This window comes from Procambarus clarkii, chromosome 1 (genome assembly GCF_040958095.1).
Source record: "Procambarus clarkii isolate CNS0578487 chromosome 1, FALCON_Pclarkii_2.0, whole genome shotgun sequence".
NCBI lineage: Eukaryota > Metazoa > Arthropoda > Malacostraca > Decapoda > Cambaridae > Procambarus > Procambarus clarkii.
In genome coordinates, this window is record NC_091150.1 from 35,299,070 (window position 1) to 35,314,013 (window position 14,944).

At 36.7% G+C, this 14,944-nt stretch overlaps 1 protein-coding gene across 1 annotated transcript in view; it reads left to right on the forward strand.

The window, feature by feature from the left end:
* Window positions 1-14,708, forward strand: part of su(f) (cleavage stimulation factor subunit su(f)) — a 29,513-nt gene extending 14,805 nt beyond the window's left edge. The window contains exons 4-14 of the mRNA XM_045757170.2: window positions 3,471-3,568; window positions 5,825-5,978; window positions 6,717-6,950; window positions 7,385-7,576; window positions 7,991-8,182; window positions 8,407-8,653; window positions 9,747-9,913; window positions 10,210-10,298; window positions 12,247-12,419; window positions 12,693-12,827; window positions 13,155-14,708. Of these exons, the coding sequence (XP_045613126.1) occupies window positions 3,471-3,568; window positions 5,825-5,978; window positions 6,717-6,950; window positions 7,385-7,576; window positions 7,991-8,182; window positions 8,407-8,653; window positions 9,747-9,913; window positions 10,210-10,298; window positions 12,247-12,419; window positions 12,693-12,827; window positions 13,155-13,351 (1,878 nt within the window). The 3' untranslated portion in view covers window positions 13,352-14,708. The remainder of the gene's footprint in view (window positions 1-3,470; window positions 3,569-5,824; window positions 5,979-6,716; window positions 6,951-7,384; window positions 7,577-7,990; window positions 8,183-8,406; window positions 8,654-9,746; window positions 9,914-10,209; window positions 10,299-12,246; window positions 12,420-12,692; window positions 12,828-13,154) is intronic.
* Window positions 14,709-14,944: the final 236 nt, after the last annotated feature.

Genomic DNA, 14,944 nt, shown 5'->3' on the forward strand with positions numbered 1-14,944 from the left:
TCTAATCAACCCATAAATTGTCTGCATAGTTTAAATTACTTTTTCTGTTCAGTTTCTTCGATTCTCTACCTGTTTTTAAACATCCATTTTGTGCTTAAATGCTCTAATCATCTTAGCATCTGGCCTTGTGTGCTTCTTGAGGTGGTTTCGGGGCTTAGCGTCCCCGCGGCCTGGTATTCAACCAGGCCTCCGGTCGAGGATCGGAGGTTCTGCTATATCTTCAGTCTCTATCTCTTTGTATGACTAATTTGGGTCTCTTTTTCTCCATTCCTTAATTTTCATTTAGTGTTTACTCTCAATTTTTGCTGAGGATTTTTGGTCTCATAAAAGTAATGAGCAGTTTCTTTAGTATTTAATATAATACTAAATATATAATATATATATCATATAATATATATATCATATAATTATATAATTAAAATCAAGTCTGAAGTTGGAAAGTGATGCATTTGCTCCTCTTACAATGTTCTTTATGTGTTACTTTGGCGACAGCTTACTATCCAAAACCACCCCTAGGTCTCGTTCTTTATTAGAGTTCTGTAATTCTTTTTCACATAATTTGTAAGTTGTGTGTGGTCTATTTTCTCCGATTCCACATTCCTAAACATGGTATTTATTCACATTGAATTCTGATTGCCACTTGATGCTCCTAGGACTTATTTTATCTAAATCAATTTGAAGTGCATTACAATAATCTGCATCTCCTATCTTACCCCAGTATCTTAGCATCTTCCGCAAACATGTTCATATGTGTAGTTGTGTATTCCTTCTGGTAGATTGTTTATGTGGATGATGAACATTACTGGTGCAAGAACTGAACTCTATGGTACTGTATTCCACTAGTAACGCTCTTCAAGTCAGATACATGATGTCTTTGATTACTGCCCTCATCTGTCTGTCAGTTAGAACATTTTCTATCCATGTCAGCAATTTCCCCATCACCCCTTCATCATGTTCCAGTTTCCAGAACAGCCTCTTATGTGGCACTGTCAAAAGCCTCCTTTTTTAGGTCCAGATAGACATAGTCAACACAACCACCTCTTTCTTGTAGTATCTCTGTGGCTCTATCATAAAAATTAGAGAGATTTGCTTTACAGGATCATACTGTCTGTTATTATGTACTAATAACAGCTCTCTAGGTGTTCAAACCATATGCTTTAACTATTATTTCAAGTGTTTTAACTACCACACTTGTTAGTGATATGAGTCTATAATTTAGAGGTTCCTCTCAACTACCATTTTTATAGATTGTTACTATGTTTGCCTTTTTCAAACTTAAATAAAAATTAAGGAATGGCGAAAAAGAGACCCAAATTTTCTTTTTCCATATATCTGCTAAGATTCCTGTACACAAGGATGTCTGGAATATTAATTGGAGTGGAATGCTCAGCTCAGTTGAACATTCTCACAGCACCCAAGGTGAAACTCAATCAGGTCCAACTGCTTAATTTTTTTCCTATTCCCATGAGTAATTTTTCTACATGGTCTTAAGATACCTCTATGTATTATACGGCATGCTCTGGAAGTGGCATTAGGTCCAGCTCTTTGAAATCCTCATTTTGTACAAAAACACTTTGGAACCGTTCATTTAGTGTTTCACACATTTCTTTTTAATTCTCAATAGTCTTGTTCACTGTTCGCAATCTCTGAATTTTATCCTTTACGTACAGCTTACTTTAATGAATTTACACAACTATGGTATTGTGATCAGCTGCACTTCTACTCTCAGTCTATCATTAACTAGTTTAAACCCTATTCTAATTCAGTTGACTGTCTCGGATATAGCCTTTGCAATTTCAAGTTAACATCTTTAGGCAATGATCTACCTTACCTTATATTGATTAAGAGGATTAACATCCCCACAGCCCTGTCTCTGACCAGGCTTCCTGGTTGCTGGACTGGTCAGTCAGGCTGTTGGATGCGGCTGCTCGCAGCTGACGTATCAGCCTGGTTGATCAGGTATGGAGGTGTTTATCCAGTTCTCTCTTGAACACTGCGAGGGGTCGGCCAGTTATGCCCCTTATGTGTAGTGGAATCGTGTTGAACAGTCTCGGGCCTCTGATGTTGATAGTTCTCTCTCAGAGTACCTATTGCACCTCTGCTTTTCAACAGGGGTAATTACATCCTGCCATACCTTCTGGTCTCATGTGATGTTATTTGTGTGCAGATTTGGGACCAGCTCCTCTAATATCTTCCATATGTAAATTATCATGTATCATGTATAAAGCAATATCCTGAGCTCTAAAGAATACAGACTTAGGCATTTTAGTCGGTCCCATTAATTTAGATATTTTACTGAGTGGATCAAGGATCCACTGAGTGGCAGTAAAGGATCTATCTCTGCATGCTCTCCAGGTCAGCTGGAGCTTCAATTCAATTTCTTTCTTTTTTATGCACCCCATACCCATTACGTGGGCGGTGGTGTAAAGAATTACAGAGGCACATAATTGGTTCAGGAACTGAACCCTCTAGTTCGTTTAGCTAAGCAAATAACAATTTTTTGATGCTAGTTACAAAATTATTTGTTATATATACATGTACACACACTCATGCATACATGTACATATATATATATACATATATACATACGTACATATCTAATCACCCACACAAATACACACATCAATAATCTTTTGTGTCACAAGTGATCAACAAGAGGCTCATAACAGTCACTATACAAGGCACTTTACATCTATGGTGAGTCACAGTTACTGGTCTTGCTCCACACCCACCCAACTTTACGTGGGTGGGTGTGTTCACAGGAGTCCTGTTCACAGGACTGTAAAGCGGCAGCTTTACAGTCCTGTGAATGCATTACCTACAGTAAGCAAATTTTGGATACTTCGCTAGCTTGACCTGGATTTTCTCCAGCTTTGGAATGGGTATCATTATGGATGTAAGGGAGGAATGGAAATACATAATAATAGAAGCTGAAGAATACTAAAAGAGTTTAAAAAATGCATTTTGAATACCTATACTGTAGTAAGAAAGGTTTATGCCAATACACACACAAATCAAAATAGCGTGATACATTAAATGAACAAATCCACGATGAGCCATGATGAACCCTCATCACGGCCCTTGTGGATTTGTTTATTCCATGGGAGTATTCCAAATTTACTGAGAGGATTAGTAAATCACGTACAGTATATATTTTTGTTCCTGGTTCATTCCCAGTGCTCCTATATGCATCTTATGGCATAAGTAAGTGTATATTGCCTATTCATTTTTATATGCTTTTCCTGTACTGTAGATACTCTTTAGTTGAAATACTTTTTGAATTTGCTGAAGCAGGCACAGTACTTATAAATTTAAACCTTTTGACTAATACAGTATCTTGTACTATATTTCTTTCTGTCACTGTGTGTGTGTGAATATATTTTATCTAGTATGCTCTAGAAATATGTAGTGCACTCATATGTATCAGCCTTAGCTTGGAATAATTTTAATTATCAATTTCACATTTTCAGCTTTTTCAACGATGTCTGACGAAAGTTCTCAACATTGATCTATGGCGTCTTTATGTCACATACGTTAAAGAGACGAAGTCCAGTTTGCCGACTTACAGGTACTGTGCTATGAAGATAATTTCTTAACGACCTCTCACATATAATACACATATCAGTCACCTATATAACACAAACACATGCATAAATACTCACTTTGGACAAAAGTAAAACAGATCCAGGCCTTTTCTATAAATTCATTAGAAGCAAGCTGCATGTAAAAGATAAAATCAAGAGATTGAGAATGGGAGAATTTTTCACAGAGAATGAAAAAGAAATGTGCGTGAAATAAAGAGTAAATAAAGTAAATAAAGAGTAAACAAACAAGTGTGTTTGTGGAAAATGAGGGTTTTCAAGGCCCAGATACAATGCCACTTCCAGAGAACACCATAGAATACATAGAGGTATCTCAAGATGAAGTGGAAAAATTACTTAAGGAGCTAGAAAGAAATAAAACAGTTGGAGCAGATGGAGTTTCACCTTGGGAGCTGTGAGAATGTGAAACTGAGCGGAGCATTCCACTCCAATTGATATTCCAGATATCCTTGTACACTAGAATCCTAGCATATGGAAAAAACAGTTCCAATCTACAAATATTTAGAAGACCTAAATTATAGACCCATATCATTAACAAGAATGGTAGTCAAAACACCAGCAAAAATAGTTAAAATCAAATGGGTACAACACCTACAGAGTACACTCAACCTGTCATGCCTTTCATGAAGACCTAGACAAAACAAGTGTATGGAGCAATACTTAGCAGATGAAATTAAATTTGAATAAATTCTACATTATGGGATGTGGAATAGGAGACCACAGACAAACTACAAATTATGTGAAAATGCTTTACAAAATTGGAATGTGCAGCGGTTATATGGTGCCCATCATATGCCCATATCTTTATTATTATTCCATTAGAAGCACATCAGTAATCTGCAAAAGATGCAAAGATATGCTTTGAAATGGCTTCTAGAACTGAAAAATGAGTTGCAAGGAAAGGCTAGAGGTGTTAAATATGCCAAAGTTAGAATATAGACGAAAAAGAGGATCACTACGTACATTCAAAATAGTAAGAGGAATCAACAAAACTAACAAAAAGAATTTTGAAACTTGCAGCTTTAAGAACAAGAGGTCATAGATTCAAAGGTGCCAAAAATATTAGTAAGTTCTCTTTGGCCAGTAGAGTGGTAGATGGTTGGAACAAGTTAAATGGGGTGAAGGATGCCAAATCTGTCAGTAGTTTCAAAGCATCATATACCAAAGAGAACAGTACTGGGAAGATGGGACACCATGAGAGTAGCTCTCAACCTGTAACCACATTTAGGTAATTACACACTCACACTAAAATTCACATTCTCACTCCCCACCCCCCTTCTCATCCCTACTTACTTTCAACACTCATAATAAGTTCAAGTAAGATTGTAGCTTTATAAATAAGAAGTCACATTGTAGCTTTTAGTAGTACAACTGTAATTTACTGTACAATTTACTGTAATTTACTGTTGTATTTTATATATAAATACTGTACAGTAAAAGTTCAATGCAGTAGTACTGTAATGAAGAGCCAGATTCCAAATCATTGAAATTGAAATAAGTTTATTGAGGTAAAATACACACAAAGGGATGAGGTAGCTCATGATATTCTCACCCCGTTCAGTACATCGTGATAATACATACATAGACACACATGACAAACAATAAACATATTACCGAACATTCTGAGAGATAAACATATACTGTACAGTACATTCCTCCTTTACACAAGTAGTATGGTATCAGACTTACACACAAATACTTTTATGACCTAGGTATACTGTATAGACAATTTTCAAGAGACATGCAGATAATTCAACAAAAGATTACAGTCTTGGTGCAAAATTCTTATATCTCTCAAGAATATCATCAACCTTTCCGTTGTGACACATCCAGGCTATTTGCTCAGGAACAGTCCTTATCTCAGTGTTTCTATGTACATTAATCAACGGACAATGAAGAACATAATGGGCAAGGGTGTGATGGAATCCAAATCATGATTCTTTGTGTTACATGTTTGTTGTATTATTCATCTTTTGAGGTAAACAACTTAGACTTATAGACTGTTGCTTCTGGTAAGTCATTAAACTAATTAGCTGCCCTTGTCCCCTACCTGTTCTCAACCTGTTATTGGTTTTGAGGATCGATGTTCCAGAGGTGATTATATACAAAGACAATTACCACATTTAGGATTTATATTTTGAATATTTTAGCAATAGTACTGTAGATATTACATAATTATTTCAGAGAATTTACCACTTGCATAACATTTTGCATTATTTCAGAGAGAAGTTGTCACAAGCATATGAATTTGCCATAGACAAGATTGGAATGGATTACAACTCCTATACACTGTGGAATGATTATGCCAATCTTTTAAAAAATGTGGAGGTTGTTGGTTCTTATGCTGAGAACCAAAAGATTATGGCAGTCAGAAAGGTTAGTACTGTATTCAGTATGGCGAATAAGCCTGAATGGTCCCCAGGCATATATGCAACTGGTGTACAGGACACCTTCACCACTCGACCATCATGACTGTTCAAAAGATGATAGTCACTGGTAGCAAAGGCACTGGTAGCCGAAGCTACCAGTGCCTTTGTGTTTCTCACGTGTGCCCCAAAGAATAAGATGATTTGATAAAATACTATGCCCAAGATTATCACCAGAGCGCCGTCGGGATGATTAGGTAAATAGCTTCGGCTATCATCATCTTTTGAACGGTCGCGATGGTCGAGTGGTGAAGGTGTCCTGTACACAAGTTGCATAGTGCTCCTGGCAGTATGGGTTTGAGTCACTTCTGGGGTGTGAGTTTTCAGTTATATATATAGATATACAGTATATAGAAGAATGAATCTCTTTATCTCTTTTTCACTGAAAATTTAATATTCAGGAGGACTTGAAAACTGGTAAAAATAATCTACAGAAATCAAATCCCTAATTTCATACTTCATGACAATTGTAGGGGTCACTTTAGGGGGTCACAATATCTCTTAAAAGGTGGCACTTAGGTCCACCCCAATTGACCTATGATACTCACATACTCCCCCCCATGGATAGATGCCAGTAGTGGGCATCGGGCCCACTACTTTGAACTGACAGGCAGGCATTGTATTTTATAGATATAAATAGATTCTTACATTTTATTTATTTTATGAATCATAATTATTTTGACAACAGGTATACCAGCGTGGAATTGTTACTCCAATGGCAAATATTGAGCAGTTGTGGAGAGACTACCTCGAATTTGAAAAAAATATCAACCCAATTATTGCAGAGAAAATGAACATAGAGCGTGGTAGGGATTATATGAATGCCAGGAGAGTTGGCAAGGAGCTGGAGGCTGAGACACGTGGCTTGAACCGTCACCTGCCAAGTGTACCACCGTCGGCTCTCCCAGAGGAAACAAAGCAGGTGAGCACACAGCTGATATCTATTTAATTTACTGTGTATATTGTGATTATTTGCATTCTATGTAAAATATAGGCAATAATTCCTTTGAAAGTGTGGTAGTAGTAAATGCTGGCCTTCATTTTCTAAGATATTGTACTTTGGTACTTTCAAATGATGCAATCTCTTTTATTTTGTAGTTTTAGAGTTAAGTTGGAAGAACATGTCAGTTGCAAAAATAGGCAAATTTTAAGCAAGACTGAGCTTGGGCGCTGGGTTTTCTGTGAAATGATGATAACAGAAAATGTCTTGATTTTCTTTTTGGTTAATACATGTAATAATAACTTCTGCACAATACTTGTTATATGGAGCTATTATAAAGCATTTCTGAAGTGTGAATATATTTGTAGGTACCGTTTAGAGCATATTGTTTTACTAAATAAATAACTAATTTTTAGGTAGAGATTTGGAAAAGATACATCAGATGGGAGAAGGATAACCCTCTACGTACAGACGATCAGACACTAGTCACCAAGCGTGTGAGATTTGCATATGAGCAGTGCCTCCTGTGCCTCTCACACCACCCGGACATTTGGTATGAAGGTGCGCTCTTCCTTCAGGAGTCCTCGAAGCTCTTGTCAGAGAAAGGAGTAAGTTCTTCATCTACTGTTCTCTTGGGTTTGATTTTTACAAATTCTTGGCATAAATAAGATTTTAATTGAATTTTAGATTGACTCAACTTTCTAATATTTAAGTATGTCAGTGCAAAACAAATATAACATTTTGGGAACATGCTCATAAATGGAAATACAAAAATACACTAGAGAAGCCATTTTTGTCATCAAACAAAATATCTATTCAGCAATTCTAAATAACTTTCCTCCCCCTTTTCCCCGGGTATTTGTTTATTGTCTAAATTCACCTTCAATCAATTGATCCTCCTGTACAGGTATTGAGACCTTGTTATTCTTGTCCCATTATTCTCTAAGTGCAATATTACTTTATTGATTCAAAATATATGTTTTTGTGGATAGAATTAAAAGTACTGTATTTGTTTGTTTCAGGATGTAAATGCCAGCAAAATATTCAGTGAGGAAGCAGCTCAGATCTATGAAAGAGCCATCTCTGGCCCACTGAGAAAGAATCAGCTGCTTTTTTTCGCATATGCTGACTTTGAGGAGTCTCGACTACGCTACCAGGAAGTTCATAAAATATATCAAAGATACATCGAAATGGAAGACGTTGATCCTACGCTGGTAGGTTATGCTCTCAATTGGCAGTTTCACATTACAGTTCTCTCTTTTTAGTTCTTACAAGTGGTATATAGGTTTGGTGTTCTAAATATTGTACTCATGGTGTTCTAATACAGTGCAATACAATGCAAAATATTTACAGTAATTTTAATTCATGTTATTTGTCATATTTTTGAATGTTTGAAGACTTAATACGTTACACTGTTTACTCTTAAAATATTTTTCAGGCCTATCTTCAATACATGAAATTTGCACGACGTGCAGAGGGCATTAAATCTACAAGAGAAGTGTTCAAGAAGGCGCGTGAAGATGTTCGTACACAGTTTCATGTTTATGTTGGTGCAGCATTAATGGAGTATTATTGTACAAAAAATAAGGACATTGCCTTCAGGATATTTGAGCTTGGTCTCAAGAAGTTTCCAGATAATGCTGATTATATTATGGCATATGTGGACTACTTGTCACATCTCAATGGTAAGTAATCTATAAACTGCTTGTTTTTTTAATAGGCACAGATTAGGAGACATGTAATAGATTTATGAAGCTGTTTCTGCTAACTTAGAAAATTTTCTCCATGATAGAAGCAGTTCTGTGTTTGCATAAACTTTCTTCTACATGATAACCACCTCTCAGTCACAACTGCCCCAATTTTCTGAACAGTACCCACCCCCACACAACCCGCACCACCCCCACACAACCCACACCACCCCCACTCAACCCGCACCACCCCCACTCAACCCGCACCACCCCCACACTCAAAAGCAACACAAATATTATACACATTCTCAATCTCTCACTCTCTCCTCTCACTGCATAGTGTCATGTAAGCCATTTAGTTGCTCCCTCATTTATCTAAGAAAAATCCACACACACATTATAACTTCTAACTATTTTTATTTTCACAGGTTTAAGGTAGTGTGCATTTTGTGTATTTACCTATTATTTATCCATCTGTGTCTGTATGTGTACATTGTACAATTCAATACTCTATACCAGTGGTTCTCAACCAGTGGGTCAAAACCCCCAAAACCCCCTTGGGGCCATGAAATGTTTTCTGAGGGGGTCACAGAACCTAAATTCTGGATACTGGTAATCTAAATCATTGAGACTTGGCAAGTAGGAGCATCCTGATTAGGAATGTTTTCAATTACGAAAGTGTAACGGGGTCACAGGTCTTCTGAGTATTAGAAAATAGTCTGCTTTCTCTTTCTACCTTGGACCTCTGTCTGGCTTTCATCAAAGGAAATGGTTGGGAACTACTGCTGTATATACAGGAGAATGTTGAGAGATGGGCAATTGTATGTTTATTTAAAAATTATTTTAGAATAGAGTACAGTACAGTAATTTTATTGAGATACACCTGCCATAGTAAAATACAGTAGTGTTACTTTCTTTGATCTTACTGCAATAGAAAAAATAATACAGTATAATATTTATCAAATATATATTGCCTAAATGTTTCAAGGCTATCGCTCAAATATTTAAGCTATGGTAATTAAAATTTCACTCATTTTCTACTAGATTTGCATTTAGCATTGCTTCTAAACCTGTCTGTTTTGTATTACAGAGGATAACAACACCAGAGTATTATTTGAACGTGTTTTAACCTCGGGACAATTGAAGAATGAAGATACAGTTGGACTTTGGAATCGTTTTCTGGAGTTTGAGTGTAATGTAGGAGATCTAGCATCTATTGTCAAGGTTGAGAAAAGAAGAGCACATGTATTACAAAAGGTGAGATATTGTACTTGTGAATTAAATGAAATTTAAACACTGTTTTCTATAGTTTCAATTATGCTAGAATTAAAAAAAATGTTCATATTACAAATTCATGTTAGGCAAATTTTATATTTTATTTTTTCACCTCATGGAAATGGTTAATTTTAAATTCCCTCATACAGACCAAGAGTTAACTTGGGACCTTTTAGATGCTTTAATAGAGAAGTATTGTTTTTCTAAGAATTTAATATCAGTTGCTCTTCCATGGTTTTTTAACTTAATTCCTAATAGAAATTATTCTTGTTACACAGCTGCAAGAATTTGAAGGGAAGGACACAGCTCAGCTTGTTGACCGCTACAAATTTATGGACCTTTATCCGTGTACTCCAGCTGAACTAAAGTAAGTTCTGTACTGTGTTAACAAAATATTTGTTGTGCAATGAAATCACATTAACATGATGTATCAATGAGAACATCAGTAGAATTTTGAGAAAATCATGTCATGATGTAGTGGTCTAGGGTGTTGCTTGGGAGAACCCAATGAGTGGGTTCAAATCCTCCTCGTGGTTCCTACTGAGTTTCTCAAAATATTTGTTTGTAATTGAATATAGAGCTTATTTATAAATGTTTATGAAGAGGGAAATCAAGCTCTTTGGATCCCATCTTCTAGCATTTCATACCAAGGCCTTTTAAACTTCTTGGAATTCTAGTTCTCTGCTCTAGTATCTAGTTCTAGTATCTGCTCTTGAAACTGGGTGGATGTGGTTTTTAAAACTTATTCTTTCAGTGCATCCCATGTGTTCATCAACCACACTGCATACAAGTACTGTATTCTCTAATGCATTTCTCACTTGACTCAGTAATATCATTGCAAGCCAGAAATAAAGCAGAAAATTCCTTAGGGTAAATTGTATTATAGAGGATACATTGACAGATAATAAGTCAATATTATAAATCAAGAAACTGGCAACTGATCACATCCATCTAGCAACCTGGGACACAACAGTCAACTGTACATTCCACTGGGACTACTTTCCTCTACCATCTTATCTTTTTATCTTGAGATGATTTCGGGGCTTAGCGTCCCTGTGGCCCAGTCCTCAATCAGGCCTGTAGCCCAATTGTTTCCGCCTACCCCGGAGACTGAATCCGTAACCTTAGAACTACGGATCCCGAGCGCTGCCTTTTATCCATCTGGCCGTCTGGTACCATACCATAAGTACTAATGTAGTGAAGCAATGTGATGTCTCACTACATACAAGTGTTAAAACATTAGGAAAAACAAGTGTCTATAGACACTTACAATCGACAATCGACTTGATAATCATCTATACAGTCGACTTGTTAATAATCCAAGACAGACCGAAACGTCGTCGTCTCTTCAGTTTCTAGTGTGTGGTTTGATCAACATTTCTTCAGCTACGTTATTGTGACTCATCATCTGCATCCAGAGAAAGTATTAATTACTGTAATATGGGAAAACATAACCCAACTGATGAATATCATACCATTAACATTCACACAAAAGCTAGCAGTGATATATGGAAATCACTGCTGGAGATGGAGATGGCTCCAATAAAGAGGTGGCCAAGTCAAGAACAGGTATAAAAACCAGAAATAATTTAAATTGCCAAAATTTGGCAATACTAGGCACAGGGGGTTTGTAAATATGGGCACAAAAGCAAAAAAAAATGCATTTTTATGCATCCTTGAAAATGCAGGAACATGTTCACGAGGGGTACATACTGTTTTGGAACAGAGTGCAGATACTTTCACCTTAAACAGTGCAAATTTTCAATTACTGAAAAAAAAGTTAAAATTTTCAGCGCCCGGAATGTGAGAGGTACACAGCATTATAGACGGGAAAATTTTTTTAAAAGGCAAGCAGAAACAGAGTAAAGCATATATGAGAGACAGACAGATAGAATCATTGCTGGAGTACAGAGGGGGAGGGAGATATCCACAAAACTGGAATACAAGTTATCATCATTCACACTGGTACTACACCACACAACACTCGTACTATTACCAAAACTGGACGAACCACTACCAAAACAGCACACCCTGGATCAGAATGGGGAGGGGGTAGAATGACCAGAATGACCAATATGGGAAATCATTCATATTTGCAAACAAAGAAGGCCTATGTAGGAGGTTTTCCTGCCAATGCTACCCCTCTCAAGGCAGAATTTGTAACAGAATGTGGCATCACCAATATACAGTGTACTGTATAGGTATTCATTATCAATTTTGTCAAAGTTTTATGCAAAAGCCCTATTTCATCTTCATTTTATTTCAGCTGGAGTTTCAAATCTGTCAGAAGTTTTATGCAAAACGTTTATTTTCAGAGCTATAGGTTATCGAGATATCTCAACACATACAATGATAACCAATCCAAACATTCCCCGAGGCTTGTCTATCCATGATGCACAAGAGCCAACTTATGCGAGACCAGACTTTTCACAGATGATACCATTCAAGCCCAAAGCCAAATATATACCAGGCGAACACCCTGTCAAAGGTATTGTAATATTACTGTACCATTTATTTTGTTGAATAATTTGTATGTAGTTTTACTTAAATTAATTTATCAACATTTTTTTAATAACAAATTAGTCAATTAACAGCATTAAACCATATACCACTTTTTATTTGCTAGTTAAAAGGGCTGCCTGCCCTTCCAAGGGGCTTCATATGTGTGGGTTGGGTTGTTTGTTTTCAGACATGTTATTTTTACTCATTATCATATTACATTATAATTACAGTATTTTGTTAATGTTTTTCTATGTTTCAGGTGGAGCGTTTCCTCCCCCTCCTGCCGTGGCCAACTTGTTATCTCTGCTGCCACCGCCGAGCTGCTTCCGTGGCCCCTTTGTCAAACTTGAGGCTCTAGTCGATCTCTTCATGAGGCTTAATCTTCCTGAGCAAGGTTAGTTACTGCAGTATTTTTATGTAAATATTTGTTAATCTTGTGTCTTGTAAAGAATATACTGCATCATTAATTGAGAAACTTATTGAGATTCTTCTCCCATAATACAGTAGCATGATGCTGCTTGAGTACCTTATCTAAGACTTACCTAAAACACTTACTTGCATTGCCTGTCTATGCACTTGTTATAATTGTTTCATTTAGAAACTTATTATTCATAAGCTTGAATAATCTTGTTAATAAACCCTGTTAAGGAAATTAATTCAAGCCTCTTTTTTTTTCATTCCTTGATGAAATATAAAACTAAAATTTACTTCTCTTTCCCAGGTGGTCAGTGGTCAACTAGTGGTAGTCATGATGTTCGGCTCTTTGAACTGTCAAAGTCGGTCCATTGGGTTGTTGACCCCAGTGGAGACCGCAAGAGAAAAGTGATTTCAGGAGATGACTCGGATGATGAAGATGGTAACAAGCCAGTACTTACCAGTGATATTTACAGAGCTAGACAACAAAAGAAAATGAAATAAAGCTATGGTGGTGATATGTATTTTACATACCGTCTCAGAGGGATTTTTCACAAAACATGGTGTTAACCCTGTGACATGTAGCTCAAATCTCTTAATATTAAGTTAGAAGAGCAAGTGGTAAAACCACACATCTGATTGTGATATCTTAAAAGAGTGCCGCCAAGCATGTGTCGTGCACCAAGTCTTTTAACCATGGTACACCAGTATTGTACTTGTCAAACATTGAATTTGAATACAGTATTTTGTTCTCTCTGTGCAGAAAATGTAAAGATACTTTCTAGTTTAAATTACAATGCTTATTGGTGACTAAGCTCAGTTCATGATAATGGAAGGGCTAGCAGGGTGAAAATGACAATGACTTAACCAGAGCTGGTTGCTGCCATGATGGGTCTTAGATAAAGCACATTCTTTGTACATGCAAAGGTACCATTGTACTGTACATTTTAGTAGTTTGCAATGCAAAGAATGTTAGCATTTTATTATTTTGTAAAATCATCTAGTTGCTATTAGGAAAATTCTAGGAATGTGCAAAAATACCAGCAATTTCAAACGGCAATTTCTGTGTGAGCCCCGAAGGCTCCCTGAAGCTATCATGCTCTGATCAGTCCCATACTACTAGATGGCATCAGTTGCGGAGTTCTATTGACCACGAGCCAGAACCTTCCCCCCCCCCCCCCCCCACACAGAGAGGCGCAGGGAGCGATGCTCCCTCCCTCACTGGGAGCCTATAAAAACTTAACATTTAAAATTTAATCGTACTTGTGGGAAGCTAGGTAGCTTGCCACTACTAGTGAAGCACCTAGAACGTTAGGCAAACCAAAAGAAACTACTGCATGGTTTAAAAATGAGACTGCAGCCTCAAAATTGCCTAACTAATTTCCTCAACATTGAAAGCAAGCCTCCAAAATTTTGTGAACCTAGCGCCCGCTAGTTTGCCCCTCCTCATCCCTCGCTTTGGAAGAGGGAGGTGTATCGGGTGTGTTTCATGAAATTTTGTTGGTTTGTTTTCATTGTTGGGGAAATTCTTTTAGAAATTTTGAGGTTTGTTTTTATACAATGCAGTAGTTTGTTTTGGTTCGCCTAACTCTCTGGGTGCTTCCCTGGTGGTGGCAAGTATGATTAAACTTTAAATGTAAAGTCTCTTCTCTCCGGTAGGCCACTAGAACTCCGTGACATTACTGCACCTTGTAGTACAGTAATGATCATTGAATGATCCTGCCTGAGGGAACCAATGGGGCTCCCACTTAGAAACATATTTCAATTTGTATATATTCTGTATTATTGTAAATATATTTAATGGTAATAGATGCAAGAATTTTTTTGTTCTGAAGATTATTAAATAAAGTATAATTTTTTACATACAGTATATCAATTCTGTACATTTGACCAAAACCAGCAGTACTGCATTTATACATTTTTAAGGGCTGTAACTATTTTTCTGTTTACCAGTTAGCTTTATCTACTGCCTCAATCTGAATCTAATTTAAAATTACTAATTTTCTGTTTATTAATCTACTTATCTATTATATACCTTGTACTAAGCCAAGCTGAAGAACTGAATACAACTGTAAAGTGAAGCAAGTGTAACAAGAC